The sequence below is a fragment of the Saimiri boliviensis genome, chromosome 6 (genome assembly GCF_048565385.1).
Source record: "Saimiri boliviensis isolate mSaiBol1 chromosome 6, mSaiBol1.pri, whole genome shotgun sequence".
In the NCBI taxonomy this organism is placed as follows: Eukaryota; Metazoa; Chordata; class Mammalia; order Primates; family Cebidae; genus Saimiri; species Saimiri boliviensis.
Window position 1 is genome coordinate 95,659,323 of NC_133454.1, and position 27,856 is coordinate 95,687,178.

Genomic DNA, 27,856 nt, shown 5'->3' on the forward strand with positions numbered 1-27,856 from the left:
GCTTTTTTAGGTGAAATAAGTGAAACTTTCAAAAAAGTTTATTGTAATGGCTACATGATCCAGGAAAAGCAATTCTCATTCCATCTGTTGCAGCTTTGTTTTAAATTAGGGTGATAGAGCCAGGTATTTGAATGGAAAAGGACCTTAGGGCACCTAATAATGAAAATACCTAGCATTTCCTGAATGTTTACTATGTGCCATGCACTGGGCTAAGTATTTCACATAGATTGTTTCCTATAACCTCAGCACAACCCTATTAGCTAGATAGACTATCCCTGTTTTACAGATACTCAAACAAAAAGATAGAGGGATAAATAACATTCCAAGGTCCTACAACTATTTGGTCCTTTCATTAGAGCCATGATGCATCTTAGAGACCAGTGAAGTCTTAACTCTGCTCTAGGACTCCTAGGACCACTGAGGGCACAAGGGCTGTCCAAGAAGGAAAAGTCAGAGAGAAAGGCTCCGACCCATCTTACTTTTCTTTCTCCCTGTGGTAGACGGAATTACAGCCTCCCAAAGATGTCTGTGTTCTAACCTCTAGAAACTGTGATATGTTACCTTACATGCCAAAAGAACTTTGCAGATATGGCTAAGTTCAGGACCTCGAGACAGGGAGATTATCGATGATTATCCAAGTGGGCCCAATCTAATTACACAGGACCCTGAAAATAAAGAACCTTTCCCAGCTGTGGTCAGAAGGAGCTGTGATTATGGAAGAATGATAGAGAAATGCAATGTTGCCAATTTTGATGATGGAGGATGGGGCCAGGAGCCCCAAAACTGTAGTTTCTAGAAACTGGAAAAGGAAAAAAAAAAAAAAAAAAAAAAGGATGCTACCACAGCACATCCAGAAAGGAATTCAGCCCTGCCAACATCTTGATTTAGCCCAGTGAGACCCCTCTGACTTCTAACCTATTGAACTATAAGATAATAATTGTGTTTTGTTTTGTTTTAAGACAAGTCTCACTCGGTTGCCCAGGCTGGAGTGCACTAGCACAATCTTGGCTCACTGCAACTTCTGACTCCTGGGTTCAAGCAATTCTCATACCTCAGCCTCCCAAGCAGCTGGGACCACAGGCACGTGCCACCATGTCCACTTAAGGCTGGTCATGTTGGCCAGGATGGTCTCAAACTTCTGGCCTCAAGTGATCTGCATGCCTCAGCCTCCCAAAGTGCTAGGGTTATAGGCATGAACCACTACACCCGACCCAATTGTGTGTTGTTTTAAACTACTTAATTTGTGGTAATTTTTTATGACAGAAATAGCAACTTAGTACACCCCCGTGTCAGGCAAATCATCTCCGCTATGTTTCTGAGATTGGTTTTCAGTGTGATTGTTTAGTTGGGAAAGAAAACAAAGGGGACTCTTCCGGCTTTAAAAAAAAAAAAAAAAATTGAAAACTAATTCTCTCTTTTTTTTCCCCCAGAAGAATAATCCTTATGCCCAGAGATAGAATATGCTTTTTCTGTAGTCACACCATGACAGAGCAACAAGCCCAGTGTTTACTTAACTGCAGCCCTACTGAGTGCTCAAAACCTCCTCTTTTGAGCCAGGGTTACAACTTTGGGCTCTAACACATAATCTGGCACTAAATATTTGATGAAAAGCTTAGTCACTCAGTCATTCAACAAATATCCTCCAGGATGGATCAGACACTGTACCATGCATTGGCAATGAAGGGATGAATGCACCTTGGTCCCACCACTGGGAAACTCAGGCACTTACATTACAGTGACAAGAATTGTGATATGCAGGGCAGGTACTATGGTTTGTTTGACCCCTCCAAACCTCATGCTGAAATGTGATCCCCAGTGTTGGAGGTGGGGTCTAATGGGAAGTGTTTGGGTCATGGGAGCAGATCCCTCTCAATGGCTTGATCGCTTCCTCGTTTTATTCATTCCCATAAGAGCTGGTTTCTAAAAAAGAGCCTGGTTCCTCTCACCTCTCTCTCTTACTTGTTTCTCTGCACAGCCTTCTTCCCTTCCCTTTTCTCCATGATTGGAAGCTCCCTCAAGCCCTCAGCAAAAGCAGATGCCTGTGCCATGCTTCTTTTACAGCCTGCAGAGCCATAAGCCAAATAAACCTCTTTTCTTTATAAATTGTCCAGTCTTAGCCAGGGGTGGTAGCTCACACCTGTAATCCCAGCACTTTGGGAGGCTGAGGCAGGCGGATCACTTGAGGTCAGGAGTTCGAGCCCAGCCTGGCCAACATGGTAAAAACCCATCTCTATAAAAATACAAAAAAATTAGCTGAGCATGATGGTGGGTGCCTATAATCCCAGCTACTTGGGAGGCTGAGGCAGGCGAATCACTTGAACTCGGTAGGCAGAGGTTGCAGTGAGCCCAGATTATATCATTGCACTCCAGGCTGGGCAACTGAGCAAGACTCTGTTTTAAAAAAAATAAAATAAAATAAAATAAAATAAATTACCCAGCCTTGGGTATTCTTTGATGCCAATGCAAGCAGACTAAGCTGGCAGGACAGATCATAGACAAAGGCCACCTAGCTCATTCCTGGGGATCAGGAAAGCCTTTCCAGGAATGACATCTAAGATGAGGTTTGAAGGATGAGTGAAAATTGACCAGGCATAGGTAGAGGGAAAGAATAGCATTTTGTGTAGTAGGAATAGCAGTGAAAGAGAGAAGAAATGGATAGCTTCCATGAGTCAAGAGAACAGATGAAACACAGGATTTAAAGAGATGGTGGTCAGAATAGTTGAGATAAGAGAAGTAAGCCAGGGTAGTAAAAAGTGCCTTGTGAGTTAAGTTTAAGATTCACTTGATTTTACCATCCCTAAATGCCCATTACCTGATAACGAGGGGAAGTCATGGAAGGTCTACTCTAAACTGATATAGAGAGATGCCAAGCATAGGGCCAGGACAGAATAGGGACGCAATAAATACCTGTTGAATCTGAATTCAGGCTAGTGATTTGTTTAATCAAAGTGCCTGAAAAGTGCAATGGGAGCAAGGAGGAGGGACAAGATAGCTCTACCTGGAAGGGATAGGAAGATTCACAGGCAGGCAAAGTTGGCTTGCACCTTAAAGGGTGAGTACAACAACGAGTGTGTTAAGTGACTTCTTATTTTTCTCTGTAATCAGTGTCCAAAGACATTCTCAAAGACCTTCACGCCTTGAAAATCCTGTAAATTCACACCTCTATTTCTAGTTTTTTCTTTTGTACTAATGATGTGTTGTAATAGTATAATGTTGGACTAGCCTTCCAAAGGCACGTGGTAGAAACTGTCCCTGTCCCCAACAGCCTTCTTCCTTACCAACAAAACATTCGTTTTATTCAAGACAGAAAAGTTCCACCCCTGGGTTGGTGGGGGTTAAATCATGATTGACCTAAGTCAGTCATGACTATTTCATTAATATTTGCCAAACACTCACTTTTCCAGGCTCCCTTGCATCTAAAGGCAATCATAGGACCCAATTCTGGTCAATAATATTCTGGTCATTTAGATATAAGAATCAATCAGCTGGGAGGGCTTCTGGGATACTTTTGTTTCCTCACTGATAAAACGACATAGCCATTCCAACAAAACAATCCTTTGCCACTCCACACTCCTACTCCTTGCTACCTTTCTACTTTTTAATACTGTTGTGATATATGGAGACCTGGCAGCCATCTTGAAAGCCATGAGGCAACAGGAAGAAGAATCAATAACCTACATAAATATGGAGATGAAAAAAGTATCTGTTGGCTGAGCATGGTGGCTCACACCTGTAATCCTAGCACTTTGAGAGACCAAGAAGGTGGATAACCTGAGGTCAGGAGTTCAAGACCAGCCTGACCAACATGGTGAAACCCTGTCTCCACTAAAATTACAAAATTAGCCAGGTATGGTGGTGCACAACTGTAATCCCAGCTACTTGGGAGGCTGAGGCAGGAGAATTGCTGAATTCGAGAGGCAGAAGTTGCAGTGAGCCGAGACTGCTCCATTGCACTCCAGCCTAGGTGACAAGAGCAAAACTCAGTCTCAAAAAAATGAAAAAAACAAAAAATGCCTGTCTAATACTATGGAACTTTGGACTACTTACCTCCAGACTTCCTGTTATGTGAGATAATCAGACTGATATGGCATGAGCCACTATCAGTCAGGGTTTTATTACTTATAGCCAAATACATCTTAATTATATAGGTGTTTCCAGAAAGAGGACTACCTTTCTTCTCACCAGCATTATAAAGCTCTGAGACTATTAATAAAGTGGCCAGCTAGCCACACTAAGATCAAGATATTGTTTTCCCAATCCAGAAAACAGAAAACGTTCTTGCTTTAATCTTCCCTTCCCAATGATGACTCTTCCTGGGCTGGGAGGAGATGATTGCACTTCAGATTTCATACCTTCAAATATCATCTATTGCTTCATTGCCCTTTGTATTTGGCCAGGCCTTTATTCATGGTGGTCGCTCTGGAGACCCCAGCTGGTCAGAAAAATTGAACTTGTCAATAATCAGAGTGAGAGTCTCCTTGGCAACCGCAAAGGTAAGCTGTCACCAGCCCTGTCAACAGTCATAGCAGAAAGAAAGCTATTTATTCATCTAAGACCTTCATGAGTCACAGTCTAAACATTCTGCAAACCCTCCCCTGGCAAGTCATACCCTGCCCGTCTCTGGGGAGAATGCTTCCCACCCAGAGCCACTTCAACACAACAGACTCTCGGCTTTTGGCTGTCTAATCTTTGGGCTGCACAAGTGGTCGTGTTATTAATGACTCTGAGTCATCATTTAGGGCATTCCATCTGGAGTGTGTGTAAAGTGAAGGAGGATGGAGGCCTACTGTAGCCTAGACAAGAAGCCTCACTGTATACTCTTCAAAATACAATCTTTTTCTTGGATTACAGGGTTTCAAATCTCTCCACTTCTTGGTGACCTCCTTTTTTTTTTAGACAGAGTTTTGCTCTTGTTGCCCAGGCTGGAGTGCAGTGGCGCCATCTCGGCTCACTGCAACCTTCAAGTCCCATGTGCAAGTGATTCTCCTGCCTTGGCCTCCCAAGCAGCTGGGATTAAAAGTGCCCACCACCACACCTGGCTAATTTTTGTATTTTTAATAGAGACGGAGTTTCACCATGTTGGCCAGGCTAGTCTCAAACTCCTGACCTCAGGTGATCCATCTTCCTCAGCCTCCCAAAATGCTGGGATTACAGGTGTGAGACAATGCACCCAGCCATGACCTCCTCTTTTAATGCCCTCTTGTTTGCCAGTGTCAATTAGTGTTCAAAGAAATGAACAAACACCCAGGTAGGTTTGCAAAGTGCTGAGGGTGAGAGAGATGGAACAGAAGAGCTCTGCCATGTACATATATATATATATATATATATATATATAGAGAGAGAGAGAGAGAGAGAGAGAGAGAGAGAGAGAGTGAGAGAGAGAGAGAGAGAGAGCTCTGCTATATATATACACACACACATATATATAGCAGTGTGAAAAGTATATATGTATATGTATATATATATATATACTTTTCCATTTTTGTTTTAAAATTCTGCTTTATGCCAGTATATACAGTATATGACTATCCCCTTTGGAGTAAGGAGAATCTTAAGGCTTGATGGCAACATTCATGCAAAATTTTACTCCTTATCTACTCCTTACAAGTGAACATAGTTTAGTTGTTACTTCTTTCAGGAAGTCTCCTCTGATTTATTTAACTAGTGCTCCATTTATGAGTCCCTGTAACACCTTCTACTTCCTTAACAAAAGAGCTTATACTGGCAATTTGGTCATCCCTGTGATTGCAAGGTCTGTGAGAGCAGGGTCTATCTCATGTCACCTATGTCAAGAACATTCTCTGAGGCCGGGCATGGTGGCTCATGCCTGTAATCCCAGCACTGCCAAGGTGGGAAGATCACCCGAGGTCAGGAGTTCGAGACCAGCCTGGCCAACATGGAGAAACCCTGTCTCTACTAAAAATACAAAATTAGCCAGGAGTGGTGGTGCATGCCTGTAATCCCAGCTACTCAGGAAGCTGAGGCAGGAGAATCACTTGAACCTGGGAGGCAGAGGTTGCAGTGAGCTGAGATCATGCCATTGCACTCCAGCCTGGGCAACAAGAGTGAAACTCTGCCTCAAAAAAAAAAAAAAAAAAAAGACCATTCTCTGACACATAGTGGGCACCTCAAGTAACATATAGTGAGTGAACGAGTAGAGGGACCATCTTCTAAAGCCTTCTGCAACTGAGCAAATCCCAAAACTGGCCTTCAGGCCCCTAGACTTGGCCTAAAGTTGCTAGAGAAGATGAGAACTGGACTGACCAGAGGGATGCTTCTGATATTCTATCATTCTGTGGTCATGACAATATCAATACCTTGTGGATATGGACCAAGTTTTATACTTTTCTGTCCATAAAAGAAAATCTGGCTGGGCACAGTGGCTCAAGCCTGTAATTCCAACACTTTGGGAGGCCCAGGTAGGGGAATCACTTGAGCCCAGGAGTTTAAGATCGGCCCAGGTAACATAGTGACACTTCATCTCTACAAAAATACTGAAAGTCAGTCAGGTGTGGTGGTATGCTCCTGTAGTCCCAGATACTCAGGAGACTGAGGCAGGAAGATCACTTGAGCCTAGGAGTTCAAGGCTATAGTGAGCTATGATCACACCACTGCACTCAGCCTGTTCAACAGAGGAGATCTTGCCTCAAAAGAAAAAAAAATAAGATGGAAAAAATAGGTCTTAATATTATAGGCTTGCTGAGGAGGTTAAAGAAGATTGCATGCTCACAGTTTATGGCCCATAGCAAGTGTTCAATGCATGCAACTGCTCTTATTATGAGCTAAGAAGGGACTAAGAACCAAAATCAATTTTTCTTCCTGTTATAACATAACCCTCTCACCTGAATGTCTGCCCCAATGTGGTGTTTCCAGGGAATGCTAGGTTTCATCTGGCTGTCTTTCAATACCAAATATACTACCTAATTTGAAATTACCTGGCACTTGCATGCAATATATTCTCTTTTCCATAAATCCAGATTGTACCTATTTACCTGGACTTATCCAGAACTTGTACTGTGACCTTTTCCAGATGCAATTCAGCTTTCAAGATTTTATGTGTAATCCCCATCTCTCCTGAACTTATGGGACTTTGCATCTGGACTCTCTGGAGCAGGCGTCCCCAAACTAGAGCCCACGGGCCGCATGCGGCCCCCTGAGGCCATTTATCCGGCCTCCCGCCACACTTCAGGAAGGGGCACCTCTTTCATTGGTGGTCAGTGAGAGGAGCACAGTATGTGGCGGCCCTCCAACAGTCTGAGGGACAGTGAACTGGCTCCCTGTGTAAAAAGTTTGGGGACGCCTGCTCTGGAGAGTAAGTCCAAGCATCCCTCATAGACTCTGGCATGGGTTTGTCTGCCGACTCTCCAGGCTCCCTACTTCCTTGATAGAAAGTTCTTGTCATGTCTTCAAGTCCCCCTCAGCTGAGACCACAGCCAACCAGCCAGCTGGCTTCCTAGTTGAACAACCAAACCCCCTGGGTTCAGCACAGAAATGGAACCCAGGAAAAGTATATGGAATCTAGCGTCCTTGTTTCCTGTCCATTTCCAGGTCATCACTGGAATGGGGCTGAGACCCTATCCTCAACAAGGCTAAAACCTCATCAGAAATGGCTATGTGCCTCACACCAAAGGACAAGAAAATCGCCTGTTGGTAGACAAATGTCAGTGTAGGGGTGAACCCCAAAAACCTATCGATTACCCAGATCTGAAAAAATGCCATTGATGTAAAATGCAGCCCAGAGAATAAACATATCCCAAACCAGTTTCAAGGTGTGATTGACACCAAATAAATTCATTCTGGGGGGACCGTGTTAAAAAGGGGAAGGAAGAAACTTGTTGAGCATCATATGCCTGACATGTTCTCACATAATCCACACAACATCCTGTAATCTTGATAGCTCTGTCTTTAAGATAAGCTATGAAACTCAGATCCAATTAGTAATTTATCCTTAAAATTACATAGTAAGTGACCAAACATGGATTCAAGCCCATATCTCTCTCCAAGCCCAAGGTCTAATCACTCTCATTCCCCCATACTAGCCATAAAAAGGTAGAGCTCACCTTCCAGAGGGGACAATTACCATAGAGACATAATTCCTGCCCTTGGTAGACACTCTACCTTCTCCAGACTTTCCGTTGAGATCCTGCCCAGCCAACCAGCCAGCAGGCTTTATCCTTCTTAAGGCCTTTCTCTACACATGCCCTCTCTACTTAGAAAATCAGTAGCATAGAACACAGTCATTAAATCTGGTTCCAGAGCCAGGTAGCTAGGTTCAAATCCTGGTGCCACTACTTACCAGCTGTGTGACCTTGGACAAGGTGTTTAGAGTGTCTGTGCCCCAGTTTTCTCTTCTACAAAGTAGGGGCAATAGTTGCAATCTATCTCATGGGTGGTTGTGAAGATCGACAGAGATCATATGGAGCTGACACATATTAAGTGCTCAACAAGTTCTAGCTACCAGCATTACAAGTTAACTTTATAAAATTTTGACAAGGTGTTTTCAATCTCATTGGCAGATGAGAGAACCGAGGCAGAGAATGGTTAATATCTTGTCCATGGTCACACTGCTTGCCACAGGGAAGGCCAGGATCAGTTAAAAAGAAAAGGTGGGGGGTCCTCCCAATTCCTTATCCAGGGCTCTCTGTCCTCCTGCTCACTTAACCAAACAGCAGAAAAAGCAATTTAGCTTTGATGCAAGACATAATCTCCCCTCCCTGAAGTTCTCCCTGTCACATGAACCACAAAGAAGTCACCGCAAACATCCATTTATGTATAAACCTACAACGTTAGCCTCTTCAGTTAAAAGCCTCTTGGTAACTTGCTGGTTAAAAGCGTTTCAGATTCTGTCACAGAAACAAGCTCGCACTGACATCTTGTCTCCATACGCCTTTGAAAACCTGCTGAGAGTCCCTTAATCCCTCGCTGAGGAACGTTCCTCTGCACTCTGTTCTTCTAAGGTTTCCACCGTTGGGTGTGGGTATTTTCTGAAAGCTCTCTCTTTTGAAAAATTCCCATGCTTTGAGTCATGCCAAAATCAGAGGGAAATGAATGCTGCCAAAAGTCTCCACATTTACATAAGCTCTTCATCAGCCCTCTGGTTCATTACAGTGTGACATATCAGTTACACTGCTGTTCAGGCAAAGAAATGGGGTCTCAGAGTCTGAGGAGGGCCCTGGAAAGTTGTGCTCTCTGAGTGTTATCTGAGCCTCAGAAGCAGGTTCCAGTTTCTCCCTTTATAAAATGTCAATCTTGGCTGCATTTGTGTTTACGTATTTAGTAAATATTTATTGGTTTCTTAATATGGGGACCATAATAATTGACGGAGATATGATAATCAGTAAAAAAGATATGACCCCTGACTTCATGGAGCCTATAGTCTAGATGGACAACAGACAATAATCAAAATAAAGGATACTGTGAGAGTGTGTAGCCAGGGTCGTAAACTCAACCCCATCTGGGGGTCAAGAAAAGCTTCTGCTAGTGAATGATGTTTCACCTGAGATCTGTAGGTTTGGGGAGTAGAAATGCCTAGGCAGTGTAGTACAAAGCAAGGTAGATGAAGTAGAAAGAGCAGAGAAAATGAAGATAGATGAAGCCAGTAAGCTAAGCACATCTTTATTTTAGAGCTATGGGAAACCACGGAGAGTCTGTAGCCACCAATTCTAAAAATGTCACCATCCTGGTTTGGTTATCTTTTTTTTCTTTTCTTTTCTTTTTTTTTTTTTTTTTGAGACAGTTTTGCTCTGTCACCAGGTGCCAGGCTGGAGTGCAGTGGTGTGATCTGGGCTCACTGCAACCTCCACCTCCCGGGTTCAAGCAATTCTCCTGCCCCAGCCTCCCAAGTAGCTGGGACTACAGGCACGCGCCACCACGCCCAGCTAATTTTTGTATTTTTAGTAGAGACGGGGTTTCACCATGTTGGCCAAGATGGTCTTGATCTCTTGACCTCATGATCTGCCCTCCTCGTCCCTCCCAAAGTGCTGGGATTCAGGTGTGAGCCACCATGCCTGGCCTATCCTGGTTATTATAAAATATTCTCCCTGTATTATGGTTATTTCTCTGTCGTCTCTTACATTGACTGACATAATAGCCACTATTTTGTTAGCACTATGTATGTGTGTGTATATATATATATACACACACATATATATACTTCACTTTATATGTGTTTTATATACACAGAGACTACACACACACACACACACACACACACACACACACACACACACACACGGTCTCACCGAATCCTTGCCCCAATTTTATAAAGAATATACTATCGTTACGCCCATTTTACAGATGAAAAGAAGGCTCAAAGAGGGCAAATAATCCGCCTATGACTACACAGATAAGACAGGTTAAAAGGCAGGTCTCTCTGATTCCAAGGTCCAAATTTTTAAAAAAATTTTATTCCCATCCCCCCTGCCCCCCACCACCCCCCGTCCAAGTTTTTAACAAGTCAATACTGCAAGTTCCCTGCAGTCAGAAGCTGGGTCTTTCTGATTCTGCTTGGTTCGCTAATGCCTGGCCCACAGGCATTACAGGAGTATGGAATTAACTTCCTTGCTTGTCCAAGCCTCCTGTCCCCTACTCCCCACCTAATCATAGGTGATACTTCTGAAGCCCTTACTGCATGTCATCTATGGATCTAGTACTTCATGCATAATTGCTCATTTTCATCTTTGCCATAACCTATGAGATAGGTACTATTATTTTCATCTTCTCCATTTTTCAGACAAGAGAACTAAGCTACAGAAGCGTCGATGGCCTCACCAAGGACATACAGTAATAAGTAGCCAACGAAGATTCTAACCTAGGCAGAATGGATCCAGAGTTTGGACTCCTAACAACTAGAGAGTATTGTTCCTCTCGCAATCCAGTCACATGAACCTTCTTTACGTTTGTTGCAAAATATACATTGATTTTCTCCTCCAGCCTTCACAAATGCCAGTGTCTCTTCCTATGGATTCCTCTACTCCACCTAACCTCATATTCCCTTGGGTTCCCTCCTGCCCATCCTCCAGGACTCTTGGTCAGGGTTGGGTGTTCCTCCTATGTGTGCCCCTCCATCACCCTGTGCTTCCCCTTCCCAGTACTCAGCACATAAACTGGGTCTTTCAACTATAAGTTCTCTTATCCACCTCAAACCCTTGACTTGAAGTTGCACATGACAGAGTCCAAGCTGCCCAGGCATTTTGTAGCTACAGCGCCTGCAGCTTGGCAGGGGCTCTATCATTAATGTGAAATGACCATACACATTTATAAACAAGTGGATAAATATTGAATAGTTTTTTTGTACCCCGAAGTGCTTAGCACAGAGCTGGCCTCATTCAATGTTGCTGAATGAAGAATCAAGTGTATAGTATTATTATTCCAGAATTAAATTTTTACTTGTGGTTTTCTTTTTCTCCTTCTTTGCTTTCAAAGCCCAAAGATGACAGAAGAACAAAGATGAAGAATGAGACCACTGGTTTACAGGAAGGGTAAAGGAAAATGACTATACAGATTTTCCTTCCAACTTTACTTTGAGAAACATACACACACACACACACACACACACACACACACACACACACACACGCATGCGCGTAAAACCCTGAGGTCCTCCTAAACCCTAGGCATTTGAGCAGTCTGAGAGCTGGGATCCTGGACTCCTTGTCTACCTGTCTCTCCTAAAGCTTGGATCCTGCACCAGTAGGCCCAGGGGCTCCACTGAGAGTGCTGGAGGCTCTGAAAGGGAGCACGGAAGCTGGCGTGAGCTGTGATTGTTCCTGAGCCACAAGGACAGTGGCTGTTCTGGGCACTTCAGGAAGTACTTGCTCCAAGAGGCCCTTCCAGCTATTGTTGTTAGGCCTGAGCATGCTGGGCTGGCACTGGGACACGCTGCCCTCTCCAGGCCAAAGGTCGATCCAGGGCACTAGGGGCAGGAAGATGAAGTGGGGGAGCTGGTGGGGGAGGGAAGGACAGATACTCAAACTAGGAAGGAGTCCTGGGCTTGGGCCTCTCTTTTCTTCAGGTCGTTAATGCCAGGAGCCACCTGGCTCTGGATTTATTTTTTTCTCCTCTGGCCATGCACTGCACAGATTCATGATAAATCAGATGCTGCCAGTGATATCTTGGCTGGGCTCACAAGAACTATTGAGTGGGTGAAAGGGACTTGAGTTTTACAGTCCAAGACTCTGGGTTTGCATGCTGGTTCTGCCCCCACGTGTGCCCTGGGGCACTTCTGAATCTCCTCTTCCTCTTCCTTTTCCTCTTCCATAAAAAAGAAATGATAACCAGCTTGAGAGGTCATGAGGATGAGATAAGCCAAGATTAATGAACCTGTCAGGTATACAATGGTAGTGGGAAAGGCTAGCTTCCTCCCTTCTCCTGAGCAGCAGGACAAGGAAGGGGTGGGTGTCAGGGGGAGCTTGGGCAGCAGATGTCACATTTCGATGTGTTCCTCCCTAGCTCAGGCTGCAAGGCCTGGGCACTGAGCCCACTCCAGCCTGAATTCTCCCGACAGCTGCTCAGCTTCTCTGCTTGTCCTTGCACATGACTCCTGATTGAACCAAGAAAAGCCTCTGCTTTGCTCCAGTGACAAAAAAATAAATAACAAGAATGATGGAACACATGTCTCTCAAGGCCACCAGCCACAGAGAAAGTCTAGACTTCCAGATCTGTACTCTAAATCCAGACCAGGATTCCAAACCAATCCCCTGCTGTCCCTTGGATTCTGGTAACTCCCATGTTAACCCTCTATCTTCGGGCAGCTCTGCCTCCCCCTTGTCTTGTGACCAAGGCCACCAACCCTGTCCCTGAGGCACCAAATTGCCTGGGGGCAGGGAATGAGTTCCTAAGCACTAAGTCTTTGCAACCTGATCTTTAGTAATACCTTATTACTGGCGGGGAGAAGGGCAGTAAAAAATAAATTTAAAGGCTTTGCAGACACCATCGCCGCCTGGAGCCTTCTACTATCAGCCATGGTCAACCCCACTGTGTTCTTCGACATTGCCGTCCACGGTGAGCCCTTGGGCCACGTCTCTTTTGAGCTGTTTGCAGACAAGTTTCCAAAGACAGCAGAAAACTTTCGTGCTCTGAGCACTGGAGAGAAAGGATTTGGTTATAAGGGTTCCTGCTTTCACAGAATTATTCCAGGGTTTAAGTGTCAGGGTGTTGACTTCACATGCCATAATGGCACTGGTGGCAAGTCCATCTACGGGGAGAAATTTGATGATGAAAACTTCATCCTAAAGCATACAGGTCCCGGCATCTTGTCCATGGTAAATGCTGGACCCAACACAAACGATTCCCAGTTTTTCATCTGCACTGTCAAGACTGAGTGGTTGGATGGCAAGCACGTGGTCTTTGGCAAGGTGAAAGAAGGCATGAATATTGTGGAGGCCATGGAGCGCTTTGGGTCCAGGAATGGCAAGACCAGCAAGAAGATCACCATTGCTGACTGTGGACAACTTTAATAAGTTTGACTGGTGTTTTATCTTAACCACCAGACCACTCCTTCTGTAGCTCAGGAGAGCACCCCTCCACCCCATTTGCTCGCAGTATCCTAAAATCTGTGCTCTCGCTGCAGTTCCCTTTGGGTTCCATGTTTTCCTTGTTCCCTTCCATGCCTAGCTGGATTGCAGAGTTAAGTTTATGATTATGAAATAAAGACTAAATAACAAAATAAATAAATAAATTTAAAAAAAGAAAAAAATAGTTTATTACTCTATTATACTAATCTAATTAGTAATAGCTAATTGCTGATGCTAATTAAATTACCAGTTTATTTATCAATAAATAAACACTTACTGAGCACAATATGCCAGATGCTCTTCTAAACTCTTTATGTTAACTTATTTAACCTTCACAAACACATTTTTAAGTAGGTACTGCTCATAACCCCATTTTACAAAAGAAAAAATTAAGTTTTAGGGAGTTTAATTGCTGACTCAAGGCCACATAATTGATAAGTTGCAGGTAAAATTTGAACCCATTTCTGCAGATGTCAAGCTGTGCTTTTTTTGTTTTTCCATCATGCTACTGACTCCCAAACCAAACAAAACTGGCAGCCCAGATTCCTTCAGCAAGAATGACTCCTGATTGATGTAACACATGTCTGTTATGTTATAAAATAGTTCCCCCAGCAACCCCACCTGTAAGACCCACCAACCTTGAAGAACAAAGTGGGAGTCTGACCGCTCTTCAAAGGGAGAGATCGCAGGAAGCATGATGTCGTGAGCCCTCTCTCTGCTAAGAGCTAGGAATGTAATCCGGGACCTGTCGTGGCCCTCTCTGATACTCAGCATCCTCATCTGTAAAAGGAGAAGATAAGTAATTTGGCTCCAAACAAGATTCCTTCCAACCCTGGCATTCCATAATCCTAAGAAACAGCTACCATTTATTATTTCCTCTGTGCCAGATACTGTGCTGAGTATTTCACATAATCACAAAATCATCATAGCCAAAAAACAGCTGTGATGGAGCTGCAACTGATGAAGCACTGGTTATTTGCCAGGTTCTGCTGTAAGTACCTCACCGTGTAGTATCTCATTTAATCCTCAGAACAACACAAAGAGGAAGGTATTATCAAGGTTCTAAGGCTCAGAAGAATGATACAAGTCTGCTCAAAGTCTCCCAATCATTAAGTGCTGCTCTTGAGGTTTGAACCCACATTTTTCTGATTCCATAACCCATGCTTTTAATCACTGCACTACTTCAAGTGCCTCCTCAGCATCAGGCAAGGACAGACACCAGGAACAGGCTGTGTTGGTTTTCGCTTGCCTCATTGACTATCCATCTGCAGTTGTTTTTCTTCTATTCTGGTCATCAATCATAGTGTGACTTAAATGGGTCAGGGGAAAGAGTCCCAGCTGCTATGCACGGCCACAGCAGCCACAGCCCACAGACCTTTCTGTGGGCTTCCTGGGCAGCATGAGTGGAAACTCCTATCTGTGAAAATGAATTGACAAGGTTGGGGGAGGGGTCCCCTTGTTTATTTAGTCATCACTCCCCAAGGCTAAACTGGTGGCCTGGCAATAGTGAGTATTTTCTCTGAGCTCAAAGCCAACTCCAAGTGCTCAGGATGAACAGGTTGGGAAACTTGAGAACCACACAGACATCAAGGAAAATTCCATGAGTGGTTGTCTGTGGTGGAAGGATGATATGGCCTTGAGTTTGCTTTCCCCAAGTCCCCAGGAGAACTTGGAAGCTTCCCACTTTTCCACCTCCCGCCTCACTTAGAACGAAGTAAACCAAGAAATTCTAGGAGGCAGCCCAACCTGAAAGAGCTGGCTTCTCCAGGAAAGGAGAGGGGAGGGTGAAGAGGCCCAGGGTCTGTCTGTCTCAAGGGGATGGTGGGTCACAGAAGTCACTGACCAGATCCCACTGGTCTGACCACAGACTTTTCTAATCCTGTGGGCTGACCTGCACCCAAATGATTGCAGATGGGATCAGAGATGAAGGTCTCACCAGTCAGAGGAAAAGTATCCAAGTATCAGGAGAGATCTTGAGGCATAGTTCCAGGAGGAGCCTTCTAAAAGCAGGCAGTGTTTGAATTGAAAGAAACTTCCAATTTAAAAAAAAAAAAATGCCTTTCTGTGAGGTCACTCACTATGAGGCAGGAGAATAGGGTCTGGAGACAGGGAACATAAGGCCGATTCCTGCTGACTTCCTAGAATTAAATTAAATGGAAACACTTCAGCTATGACAGGAAATATCCTCTCCATTTACATAGGCCGTACACTGACTTTGTTAACTTCTTTGTAACTTCATCCTCTTCATTTATATAGGGTGTACACCAAGTGACCAATGGAAAGCTCTAGAGCATTTTTAAACCCCAGAAAATTCTGTCATGGGGCTCTTGAGCCCCTATGCTTGGCCCGCTCTGTGGAGCATACTTTCATTTTCAATAAATGTCTGCTTTTGTTGCTTTATTCTTTCCTTGCTTTGTTTGTGTGTTTTGTGTAATTCTCTGTTCAAGATGCCAAGAACCTGGACACTCTCCACTGGGAACAGCCACAACCAAGTCACCACATTGCACTACCTGTGCTTCACTCCTCAAAAACAGTTGCTAGCATTTATTCAGAACCTTCTCTGCTCTATCAATTAAAAAAAAAAAAACACCTAGTATTTCTGGAAAAAAACCATAAATATACTCAACTTTAACAAACAGTGTAGACATATCAAGAATTCCATTTCTTACCCACAAGAGGACCAGTCTTGACCCTTTACTGTGTGGTTTTAATTGCAATGGTCACTAAGTTTTTTTCTCATCTAAACAGCAACATATAGATATATCATTGGTATAGGTTGGTTTGTGATCAATCAGACTGGTATTGTTATATTCCTGGGCCCCAAGGGAATCTGGGGTCACAAGGATCTGATTTCAAACTTCAGCTCAGCCATTTTATTTCTTCAAGATCCTAAATAAATAACCTATGCTTTCTGGGCCTCAGTTTTCCCATCTACAAAATGGAGCTAGTCCTTGTACTACCTAACTCAAGAAATTGTAATAAAGCTCAAAAGAGATAATGTGCATAGAAAGCATCTGGAACATAGTAGGGGCTTTATAAACTTAATTCTTCCCCCCTAACTCCTTATACTAGGCACAGGAAATATTACAGTAACTAAAAAAACAAAAAATCCCTTGCATCGCAAACCCTACTCCTCTACCTCTGTTTCCTAATCCCACCACCTATACCCCAAATCCCAACATTCTGGTCCCCTGTGCTAAGAAAATACCTGAAAATCTTCTCTTCCCAATGTCCATCAGGGTAGCTCCCTAGGTATATTCAAGCACAAGGCTAGGGGACCAGCAATGTCAAGACCCTGAGAATGCACTGCCCACAGGTCAGTGCTTTGCTCCAGCCGATGTCTTAGTGACTCCAGCCCCTGCAATGATACCTTTCCTCCCAGATGCCACAGCAGTCTTTACCAATGCTCCTCTTTGGATGACCATTTGATAATCTCTCAAAAATGATCTTATCTATTTCTGTCCAACTTCACCCCTCACCCCAGGAAAGGCATTAAAACCATAAAGAATGGTATCTTTAGCAAAAATGATTAAGAGTTCAGGCTCAGAAATGAAGCAACCTCAGTTTGAATCGTGGCTTTGTCACTCACCTTCTTGACCTTGGCAGGGTTACCTAACCACACAAAGCAGAATCATGACTTCTGTGGGATGAGGGTATTACAGGTCATACTCACAAGGCTATCATGATGATTTGTGAAAACCATTCACTTAAAATATTTAGCACAGTACCTGAAACATCGTAAAAGCACAGTATATGTATTAGTCAGTTTTCACGCTGCTGACATACCAGAGACTGGGAAGAAAAATAGGTTTAATGCACTCACAGTTCCTCATATCTGGGAAGGCCTCACAATCATGGTGGAAGGCAAAAGGCACTTCTTACCTGGCAGTGGCAAGAGAAAAATGAGAAAGAAGCGAAAGCAGAAACCCCTTATAAAACCATCAGATCCCGTGAGACTTATTCACTACCAAAAGAATAGTATGGGGGAAACTCCCCTCTGCCCCATGATTCAATTCTCTCCCCCTGGGTCCCTCCCACAATACATGGGAATTATGGAAGTATAATTCAAGATGAGATTTGGGTGAGGACACAGAGCCAAACCATATCACTAAACAATTGTGTTACTGTAACCTGGCCATTGAAGATATATAGACTATTAGCATTTGGAAACCCTCTCCCTAAAAAAAAAAAAAAAGGTGGGGGGTGGGGACAAGGATGATAAAATTAAGAAAGAAAGAAAAATATTTTTAACAATTTTTTTAAAGAAAAGTGAAGTGCATGAATTGGTTAGGATCTGCTCTAGATACTACACATAAATTCTCATTCAACTTTTATTATACCCTTTGGAGCAAATACTTCCCTCAATAGAGGCACAAATAGAGGCATGGTTGGAAACACACTACCTGAGTTTGAATGTCACTTAGCTGTGTTACCTGGGGTAAGTGGCTTAATCTCTCTGGGCCAATTTCTTTGTCCAGTAAAAAGAGAATAATGGTACCTATAAGGTAGCAGTGAGGATTAAATGTTTTAATATATATAAAGCAGTAAGAAGAGTATCATGCACATAGTAAACACTCAATACATAATGTCTACTGTTACCTTTTATAGAAGCTGAAACTGAGGTTCGATGAGGTTAATTGATTCATCCAAACTCACAGGCTTGTAAGCAGCAGGAGTAGAATTTAAATCCAACTCAGTCTGACTCCGAAGTCAATGGAATGTTTCTTCTACTACTCTTTATCACATACCTGGTACGAAAATACCCAGGCCTTTTTCAAGGCCCGAAGAGTGTGGGTCCTGGGCTTTAAAGAGAATGATGGGGTTTCTGGCAAAAGAAAGACCAAGAAAAGAGAACTGTTTTGGGGAGAAAGGTGGTAGATGACATTACGGCATCAGAAAGTAATTCTGCAAATCAAACAATGTTTTAGGTCATATTGCTGCCTGTGAGTACAGCTGGCATCCACACCAATTTGAAAACCTTTTTTGGGAGAGTTCCAGACACGCTGTTTAAATTTTGAAGAGGGGAGGGGCAGGGGGAGTCATGGTGGCTGTATGTTTCTGTGGAGCTGGTTTTCCTGTGCACAGACCCTCCCTGGGGTCCAGCCATCAGGGAGGCATCTTTCCAAAGTACTAAAGCAAATAGGCTGGTGCCTCTCTGCCGGGCCCAATGCTTTCAGTTCATGGAACGTGAAATCCTGGAGCATGAGAATGACGAAAACGTGAGGAAAGGCAGCAAGCTGGGAGGCCATAGCGGGTGGGGTATTTATTCAAAGACTTCATGTGACTATCAATGGCTGTAGGATTAGCCATGATTAATTTTCCTCTTCAGTGTTTGCTTAAGCACTGAACCTATATTGCTTTGGTGATTAGAAAAGAAGTGGTTGAAACAAAGCAGTTAAAACAACTACATGTGGTAATCTCTGGCTTGTGAACTTACAGGGTGATTTGTGTTGCTGCTTTGTGTGTGGTTTTTTTTGTTGTTGTTTTTTGCTTTACTCTATTTTCTTATAGTGAAGCTAGAAGCTAGAAGCTAATGCTTTCAACGTGTAAGGCATTAGGTTTTAAAAGAAAAAAGAACAAATATATTGAAACCCAAACAAGAATGCTTTCACATGAATGTGGGTTGTAACTACCCAGGCCTCCTTCGCTCCTGTCACAACATGTTGAAGGCAAAATTAGGTAATATCCTCTCTCCCTCACTGAAAAGGAAAACCTGCCAAGATGTGGTGGCTGCTCTCCCTGGAGTGCTGGGCACAGGTAATTTATTCCACCAGGACCACGAAATCAAGGGACCAGTGCCTTTTTTTATTGTTGTTGCTGTTCAACTGACTAGCCTGATTATTTTTTACAAAATGAAAAGAAAATGTGTTTCCACCTGACACAAAGTTATGTTGTGTCAATTAGCTCCATTCAGGAAGGAAATGTTCATATTCCCTAGAGAAATCTTTGAGGGATGTTGATTCAAATGCAAACATATATGAGCTCTTCAGAGGTATAATTTCTTCCAGTAAAGAATAGACTGGCCCAAAGTCAATGCTGTCATTTATTTTGGGGTTTATTTTCTGGAAAGAAAGAGAGCAAGAGAAACAGGCAAGGAATAAGTTATAAAAATCAAGAAAAATAGTGTCAACAATTAATGATAATACCTAGGACAAAGGGGCCTAAAAATGGTTTTTCTTACCACCCTCCCCCCCAACATTTTCCAAATGAGAAAGCTAGGCACAGAGAAATTAGGTAATTTTCCCATTTCAAACAGTTATATGATGATAGAAGCAGGAATAGAAGCCAAATTTCCCAATTCCGGACCTGGCCCACTTTCAATTCTATACACTCTGCCTTCAGGTGCAGGGAGGTGTGTGTGACCTACCCCGTGCATTACAAAGGCCTTGACATTTAAAAGATTAAACATTTGGATGATGCCTTGGGAGTATTTCTTCAAAGATAGTTCTCTCAAAAGAGTTGGATTAAAGAAGGCTGGTAACGAGAGGGGTCTGTATAAGTTAGGGTGCGTTAACATACCAGCAACAGAGAATCTGACTCAAACTGGCTTATATCATAATGGAAATTTTGTTGAAAATGCAGTGGTATGACCACCTTCAGGGGGTGCTTGTTCCCTCCCTAAATCAAAAATGGTCCAGTTTGTCTCCATCTCCTTGTCCTGCCTTGGGCTGTGGGATCTTCCTACGTAGCCTTAACTCAGTAACTCTCAGGACAAATCACTTTCCTTCCCCAGACCTCAATTCCCTATCTGTAAAATGCAGGGGTTGGTCACTAAATGAGCCTAAGAGCCCTTCCATCTGTAACAGCATTTCTCAAAAGGTAGACTACAGACCACTTGCATGAGAACAGCTACTTAGAATGTTTGTTAAAACATGCATTCCTACACTCTAGCCCAAACCCACAAAATCACAATCTCCTGTCCTGAGAGCACAGGAATCTGGGGTTTACAAACTCACCTAGAAGATCCTTGTGTTAACTGAAGTTTCTTGGAAACATTTGCTTCCAAGGCAAAAGAGCCTAAAATGGGAGCAAATCATAGCTAGTAAGCCAAATCCTGCAAGAGCATTAAGAATGGCTTTTACATTTTTACAGTGTTGTCTAAAAAAAAAAAAAAAAAAAAAAAAAAAACCCACACATCATACTCACAATATGGAACAGAAACCTTACATGGCCCATAACACCTAAAATACTATCTGGCTCTTTACAGAAAAAAGTTTGCCAACCCCTTGTCTAAAATAATGAGATCACTGAATGGTGGAAAGAAAGGCAGAGGGTAGATCTGAAGAAGAAGTTACAGGACTGATGAGGCCAGGCATTCCTGGGAGCAGGAGTTTTCAATGTTCCATCAGCTCCATGGAGAATCAAACAAATTTAAAAACATGCTCAAGTTCTGGTATTTATCTTAGAAAAATCTTTTCCAGGGGATCTCCTGGAGTCTCTGGCTGGTCCATCCAATGTCTAATATTGACATAAAGGGCAGCAGGAACACAGTAAAGGCTAAAGAAGGACCAGGTCAACCTGCACTCTCTTTGCTCTGAAAGCCTCCAGTCAGCTGTCATTCATATCATAGGGAACACTTTGAGGGCAGCCTGTGGTGGCTTTTTTCTACGCCTTCCCTCCAACCATACTGATCAGCTAAGGAAAAGTGTTTTCAGAGAGCCATTCTGGATCTGTGAGGTAATTTTCAAGGGAATTGACCAGAAAGAGATCCCAGTTCTTTTCAGACAATTGACAAGAAAGGCTCTACATTAGGAGCAATAGTAGAAAAGACCATGGCTTGTGAGTCAGACAGTCCTAAGGTCAAGTCCTGCCCTTGAACCTACTTATTCTATGACTTTAGACTTGCTCTGCATAAGACAGTAGCCACCAGCCCCATGTGGCTAATTTACATTTAAATTTATTAAAATTAAGTAAAATTTAATATTCAGCTCCTCCATCACACTAGTCACACTAGTCAACCCACTATCTGCATATAGCTCATAGCCATCATATCAGACCGTATACATACAGGATTTTCCCACCAGTATAGAAAGTTCTACCAGGCAGGGTGCAGTGGCTCATGCCTATAATCCCAGCACTCGGGGAAGCTGAGGCAGCCAGATCACTCAGATCACTCAGGAGTTTGAGACCAGCCTGGGCAACGTGGCGAAATCCCATCTCTACCAGAAATTAAAAGATTAGCCAGGCATGACGGTGCACGCCTATGGTCCCAGCTACTTGAAGGGCTGTGGTGGGAGGATCGCTTGAGCCCAGGAAGCGAAGGAGGCAGTGAGCCGAGGTCATGCCACTGCCCTCCAGCCTGGGTGACAGAGCAAAACTGTGCCTCAAAGAAATAAATAAAGTTCTACCAGACAAAGCTGCTGTGGACAATCTTCCAACAGTCTGTTCCAGTCTGTCCTCTGCCTTTCTTTCCACAACCTAATTGTCTCATTACTCTATGTTCCATTGCCTTGAGAACAAATGGTCATTAAACTTCAACATAAGCCTCCATTTTCTCATTTGTAAAATAAGCATAATAATATATCTCTCAGGGTTGTTGTGAGGATTATAGAAGCTAGGGCAGGCAAAATAATAAGCACAATAGCCAGTGCATAGAAAGTGCTCAGTAAATGGCTCTTACTATTATTGTGCACAAAATCTCAGGCTCACTTGATATTCTCCCAACCTCCTCTAGGCCAGTGGTTCTCAAACTCTAACATGCATAAGAATCACCTGGGGCTTACCAAATTCCAGATTGCTGGAATCTGCCTCCAGAGTCTCTGATTAAGTAAGTCTGGGGATAAAGCCTGATAATTTGCATTTCTAACAGGTTCCCAGTTCTTGATGAGGCAGCTTTCTGAACCACACTTGGAGAACTGCTTCTTTAGGCAACTCTTCATAAGCCATTACTATCTCTTTGTTGGGGGAGTTATTTCTTTGTGAATGTTGTTTTTTCCTGACCTTACCATGTTAACTCATCCCCCCCACTGTCTTCAAACAAGCTATTTCCTCTAATCCCCACGAACCCCCTTTGTCTGCCAATTTTCCAGCCCTAACTCAGACTTTGATAAGCCTGGCTAACAGCTTCCTTCTCATTTCTCCACCCGTGTATCACTGGTTTTTTCTCTGTGCCACCCGTTACACCTTGCTAATTTGTTTGCTGCAGTGTAACCATTGTTTCTCTGCATTTCCCAAAGTGCAGGACGTGCTCCACTGTTGGACCTGAGGCAAATTTTTGTGGAATATCGACAATTTTGGATGATAACAGAGAAACAAATGACACCAAACCATATGGTAAGAAAATTATTATTGTTAATTCTCTCCAAATTCTTCTGTTTACACTAGGAGAAAGCCTCAGTCAGGAGCTGATGTGTCTTTCTCCTCGTGCTAATAATCCTCCAGCTCAGAGCCAGAGTCATGTAATTCCATCATCACTATAATCATCATGATCATAAAAAAGTAATGTTACTTGGCTGGGTGCAGTGGTTCACACCTGTAATCCCAGCACTTGGGAGGCCGAGGTGGGCAGATCACCCGAGTTCAGGAGTTTAAGACCAGCCTGGCCAACATGGTGAAACCCATCTCCACTAAAAATACAAAAATTAGCCAGGTGTGGTGGCTCACACCTGTAATCTCAGCTACTTGGGAAGCTGAGGCAGGAGAATCGTTTAAACCTGGGAGGCAGAGGTTTCAGTGAGCCAAGATCACACCACTGCACTCCTGCCTGGGTGACAGACCAAGACTCTGTCTCAAAACGAAAAAAAAAGTTACTTAAATTCATACAGTGCTTTCTGTGTGCCAGGCAATGTTAGCAGCGTTATAAGTACTTTATATATATTTACATATATTCATTCACTTAGCCTCACAGTGAAGTAGACAGACTCATTCCTAGTTTAAAGATTAAGACCCTGAGGCACAGAGGAGTTATGTGACTTGCTCATGGTCACTCAGCTGGAAAGTGAGAGAACCAGGATTCAAACCTTGGCAGCATATGGAGAGCAGGTGCTCTTTAACCACAATGTTGCTGTGCTGGGGTTTAGCAATACTGTTTTGTTTTTATGTGATTTGTTGTTACCTTCTTCTTATATTTTTGGCAAATGTCTGTCTGTTTGGGCTTCTATCACAAAATATCATAAACTAGGTAGCTTATAGACAACAGAAATTTATTTCCCACCATTCTGGTGGCTGAGGCATCCAAGATCAAGACACTAGCAGATTCACTGGAGAGGGCCCATATCCTGGTTCATGAATGGCACCTTCTCACTGCATCCTCCTAGGGTGAAAGAGACAACCTAACTCTTGAGATGTTTTTTATGAAGGCACTCATCCCACTCGTGAGGGCTCCACTCTCATGACCTAATTAACCTCCCTTACCTCTTGGGATTTCAACATACAAATTTTGGGAGGACATAAACGTTCAGAACATAGCAGCAAGTATATTTATTTCCTACGTAGCTGGTGATAAAAAGTCTGTCTCTCTCTTTCTCTCTCCCTCCCTCCCTGAGATGGATTTCAACTGGAGGCCAGAAAGCAGAAGAGCCTGGAAATGCCTTTCATGAAGGTCAGCATCTGAACAGCCCAGAGGAAAGCAGAAATGAGACTGAGACAACCAACAGAGAATAACCAGCACAGTACCCGATGCAGTGTGGTACACAGAGGGCACACTTCAAATAAGACTTCAAGGCCCATGTGCTGCTTTGAATTCGACTGAACTGAATGGAGAAACTGGTTGCAAGTAAAGGGTGCTATGTGGTAAAGGCAACTGGACCCTGGACCGCTAGGGTTTCACTTCCAGCTTATCTAGACAAGTGAATCATCAGATTTCACTGCCCTCTTGGGGCTTGAATCACACATGTGTGGGAGGAGCTGCATTGCTGGTGCATATGAAGTGTTTCAAGCTGTAATTATATCCTTCACCTCCTCAGAGTGTCTAGACTAGATTGGCTGGAAAAAAAATGACTGCAGCTTTCTGTGGTCCTCAAACAAGTGGCAATTCCTGGCTGGGGCCCTTCTCCTGAAGTACACAGGAGCAAATCCCCAGAAGCAGCAGCAGCAGCAGCAGCCTTGACTTGAAGGATGAAGATAAAAAGGGAAAAGAGGTACCGTCTTTAAAAGTCTCCATAGGAAAGATACTGCAGTCAAGCACTAGCAGTAGAAATATGAAGCAATCCTACTGCTGCTCTGCAGGAAAAGTTTTTAAATAACTCTTTATTAGTAATATTAATATTAATGATAATACTGAATCTTCACAGCACATTTATTATATACTGAGCACTATGGTAAGCATTTTATTTACTTTGCTGCATTTAATCTCCACAATTGCCCCGTGAAGTAAAATTAACCCTAGTTTTAAAAACAGAAAAATGATGCTTTGAAAGGCAAATAGAATATGGTCTTAGCTGCAGTTGCTTGAACATTTATTATGTGCTTGCTGTAGGGCTGGGTATCCCAGCAATTCTCAAATTGCAGTTCATGGGCCTCTCTGGGTTCCCAGCAGGTTCTCCTTACAGGAGATCTACAAGGTCGAAACAATATTCATAAAAACACTAAGGCAGTGTTCGCCTTTTCCATTGTATTGCTGCCAGCACCATAGAACAAATCAAGGCAGTGCACCAAACTGCACTCGTAGTCATTGAATTCTTCAAGGCCACCCACTTGCAGTAGAAGAATGTGGCCATCGTATAAGCATGTCTTTGATGAAGCAGGATCATTTTAAATTTTATTAAATTTTAACCCTTGAGCACGCGACCATCTTTTTAAGATTTTGCACAAGGAAACAGGAAGAACTCATAAGGCATGTCCACGTACTATGGTTGTCTCAAAGAAAAAGCACCTACACAGTTGTTGAGTTTCAATCTGAACTAAGCTAAGTTTTCATAGATCACCATTTGTACTTGAAAGAACAAAAGAGAAACTATGGGTGTTCAGACTCATGTAGTTGGCAAAACTTAACTAAGTGAGCCTCTTACTTCAAAGTAAACAGCTTAGCTGGGCACAGTGGCTCACACCTGTAATCCCAGCACTTTGGAAGGCCAAGACATGTGGATTATGAGATCAGGAGTTCAAGACCAGCCTGGTCAATATGGTGAAACGTTGTCTCTACTCAAAATACAAAAATTAGCCAAGTATGGTGGCACATGCCTGTAGTCCCAGCTACTCAGGAGGCTGAGGCAGGAAAATCACTTGAACCTGGTCATTCCATTGCACTCCAGCCTGGGTGACAAAGCAAGACACTGTCTAAAAAAGAAGAAGAAGAAGAAGAAGAAGAAGAAGAAGAAGAAGAAGAAGAAGAAGAAGAAGAAGAAGAAAAAGAAAACAGCTAACCATGTTTGCTGCCAATAGTAACATTTGAACTCTCATGTGAAAATTAGAATTTTGGAAAATACATATGTCACTGGCTTCCCAATATACTAAGACTTTTCTAATCGGATCTGTGCTGGCATTAAAGAATTTGATCCTTTGATAGTGTATAAGGAAATGTTTCAACATTTAGAAGATCTGTGTAATTCAGTGAACCAATATTTTTTAAATGTCCACTGTATCAAACTGCAAAATCATGCAAGGTAAACATTGACTGAATGCACAAAATGGCCAGTGGATTTTAAGGTAACACAGTATGAAAATTGCATTTGCATAGTTTCAGATTATATATTACAACTACCTTTTAAGAAGCTTGCAGTCAAGTTTTGATGTAGTATCCAAAAATGGCTATTAAAACATACCTCCATTTTCTAAATACATATCTGCACGAAGCTAATTTTTTTCCTCTACTGCAACCAAAACAACCTATGGCAACACATTGAATGCCAAGGAGATTATGAGAATCTGTCTTAAGTCACACATTAAAAAGGTTTATAAAAATGTTGCTGTTCTCGCTATATTTTTGGGGGGAAATACAGTTACTTATCATTAAAAAGTTAATTATGTAACATGCAGTCAGCTCACTATTAAATAAGTGATTTTAAAATTTCACAGTTATAATTTCTACTATAACAAATGTTGATAAATATAACCCACACTTAAAATTTTTTTTTTAATTTAATCTTTGAAGTCCACAATAATTTTTAAATCTTTGGAGTCCTCAATAATTTAAAAAGTGTCCTGAAGCCAAAGTCTTTGAGAAGCACTGTTACATCAAAATTTCATCAATTCAACGTGATCCCAGAGCTAAGAGCTTTTTTGGGGCTTAGAAAATATATAAGCCCCAGGTAGAAAAACAGTTGTTGGCTCCAAAACTACAAAAGAAAACAATAAAAATTAAAATGAATAAATGTTTAATTAAATGTCTACAAAAATGCACCAACATGACAACTTAATTAACTGTTAAAATTTAATATTCATAAACATTTCATTATGTCAAATGCAATTTATATATTCAATTTTCTCACTTCACACATTCCCCTAAGTATACACAGTGATGGTTGGGAACTCATAGCCAATCACAAATTAAATGAAAGTTACATAGAGCCAAATAATTTCTAAAGCACACATATAAAGGCCCTTACAAAAAAAATTTAAAGCCAAAAAGTATATTTAATGTGGGATATGGGTGCAGTCAGTATATTTGATATGGTGTATGGTAAGGCCTCCAAAAGCCAGAATATGTGGGTCTCATGAAGGCCCTGCTTTAAACACAGCATCTCATTTCCTTTGAATTACATACCTCCTGAGAAAGATTCTGGTGAAAGCAGATATCCTCACTAGGCTAAGGAGATACCTTACCAGGCAAAACACTTCCCCCTGACCTTTGGCAGGCCTGGGGAAGAGAAACTCTTAATGAAAATACCATAAACCCATCAGAAGAGCAAGAAAATCATGAAAGAAAGAAAGGCCAGATGCTGTTCTTTGGAACCCAGTAGTGGCACAGCCAGCCAGGTTTCTGTCCCCTAGGCAGAACAGCATCTCACACCCAGACTGTCTTCCTTGAGCAAAGCAGGACTGATAGCTTAGCAGAGCCCCAGGCATCTCACTGGGGAAAGAGAATGTTTGACAGAAATGTCTAAGGGTACTTTCTAAAGGCTGGACAGCTTAAGCAAAAAGTCACCCAGTGATCCTCCCCACCTCTATTCTGGGTCCCTTGCCCTCGCTGGTATCTCAGGACTAGGCTCCCTTGCTGACTAGCAGTGCTCAGGATCACAAAGGCCTCTCTCAACTTCATTCCCTTGAAAAGTGTCTTCTCAGCTTCCTGTCATTCTCTCACCCCACTGACCGGGATAAAGCAGTGTTGTCTGCCATCCAGCTTTGAGATGTCAAGACCCAGACAATGTGGCTGCCTTTTAGAAGAGCTCCAGGAATGGGATATCCCACAGTATTGCAGAGCTCCAGGAATGGGATATCCCACAGTATTGCTTATTTTCTTTCTC

The 27,856-nt window shown here is 42.7% G+C and overlaps 2 protein-coding genes across 12 annotated transcripts in view; one reads left to right on the plus strand and one right to left on the minus strand.

The window, feature by feature from the left end:
* CCDC34 (coiled-coil domain containing 34) overlaps nt 1-27,856 on the minus strand; it is a 308,339-nt gene that overhangs the window by 153,815 nt on the left and 126,668 nt on the right. For 7 of the 11 annotated variants that reach the window (XM_074401258.1, XM_074401264.1, XM_074401261.1 and 4 more), the window contains 2 exons: nt 18,114-18,339; nt 14,153-18,012 (listed from right to left, as the gene is read on the minus strand). The gene's annotated coding sequence lies outside the window, so the exon portion shown is untranslated. The remainder of the gene's footprint in view (nt 1-14,152; nt 18,013-18,113; nt 18,340-27,856) is intronic. The other 4 variants (XM_074401266.1, XM_074401263.1, XM_074401265.1 and 1 more) reach the window with 4 other exon arrangements.
* LOC101035710 (peptidyl-prolyl cis-trans isomerase A-like) lies at nt 12,931-13,696 on the plus strand. The gene has a single exon (XM_010330773.3). It carries the CDS (start codon nt 12,963-12,965, stop codon nt 13,455-13,457), a length of 495 nt encoding a protein of 164 aa, XP_010329075.1. The 5' UTR covers nt 12,931-12,962; the 3' UTR covers nt 13,458-13,696.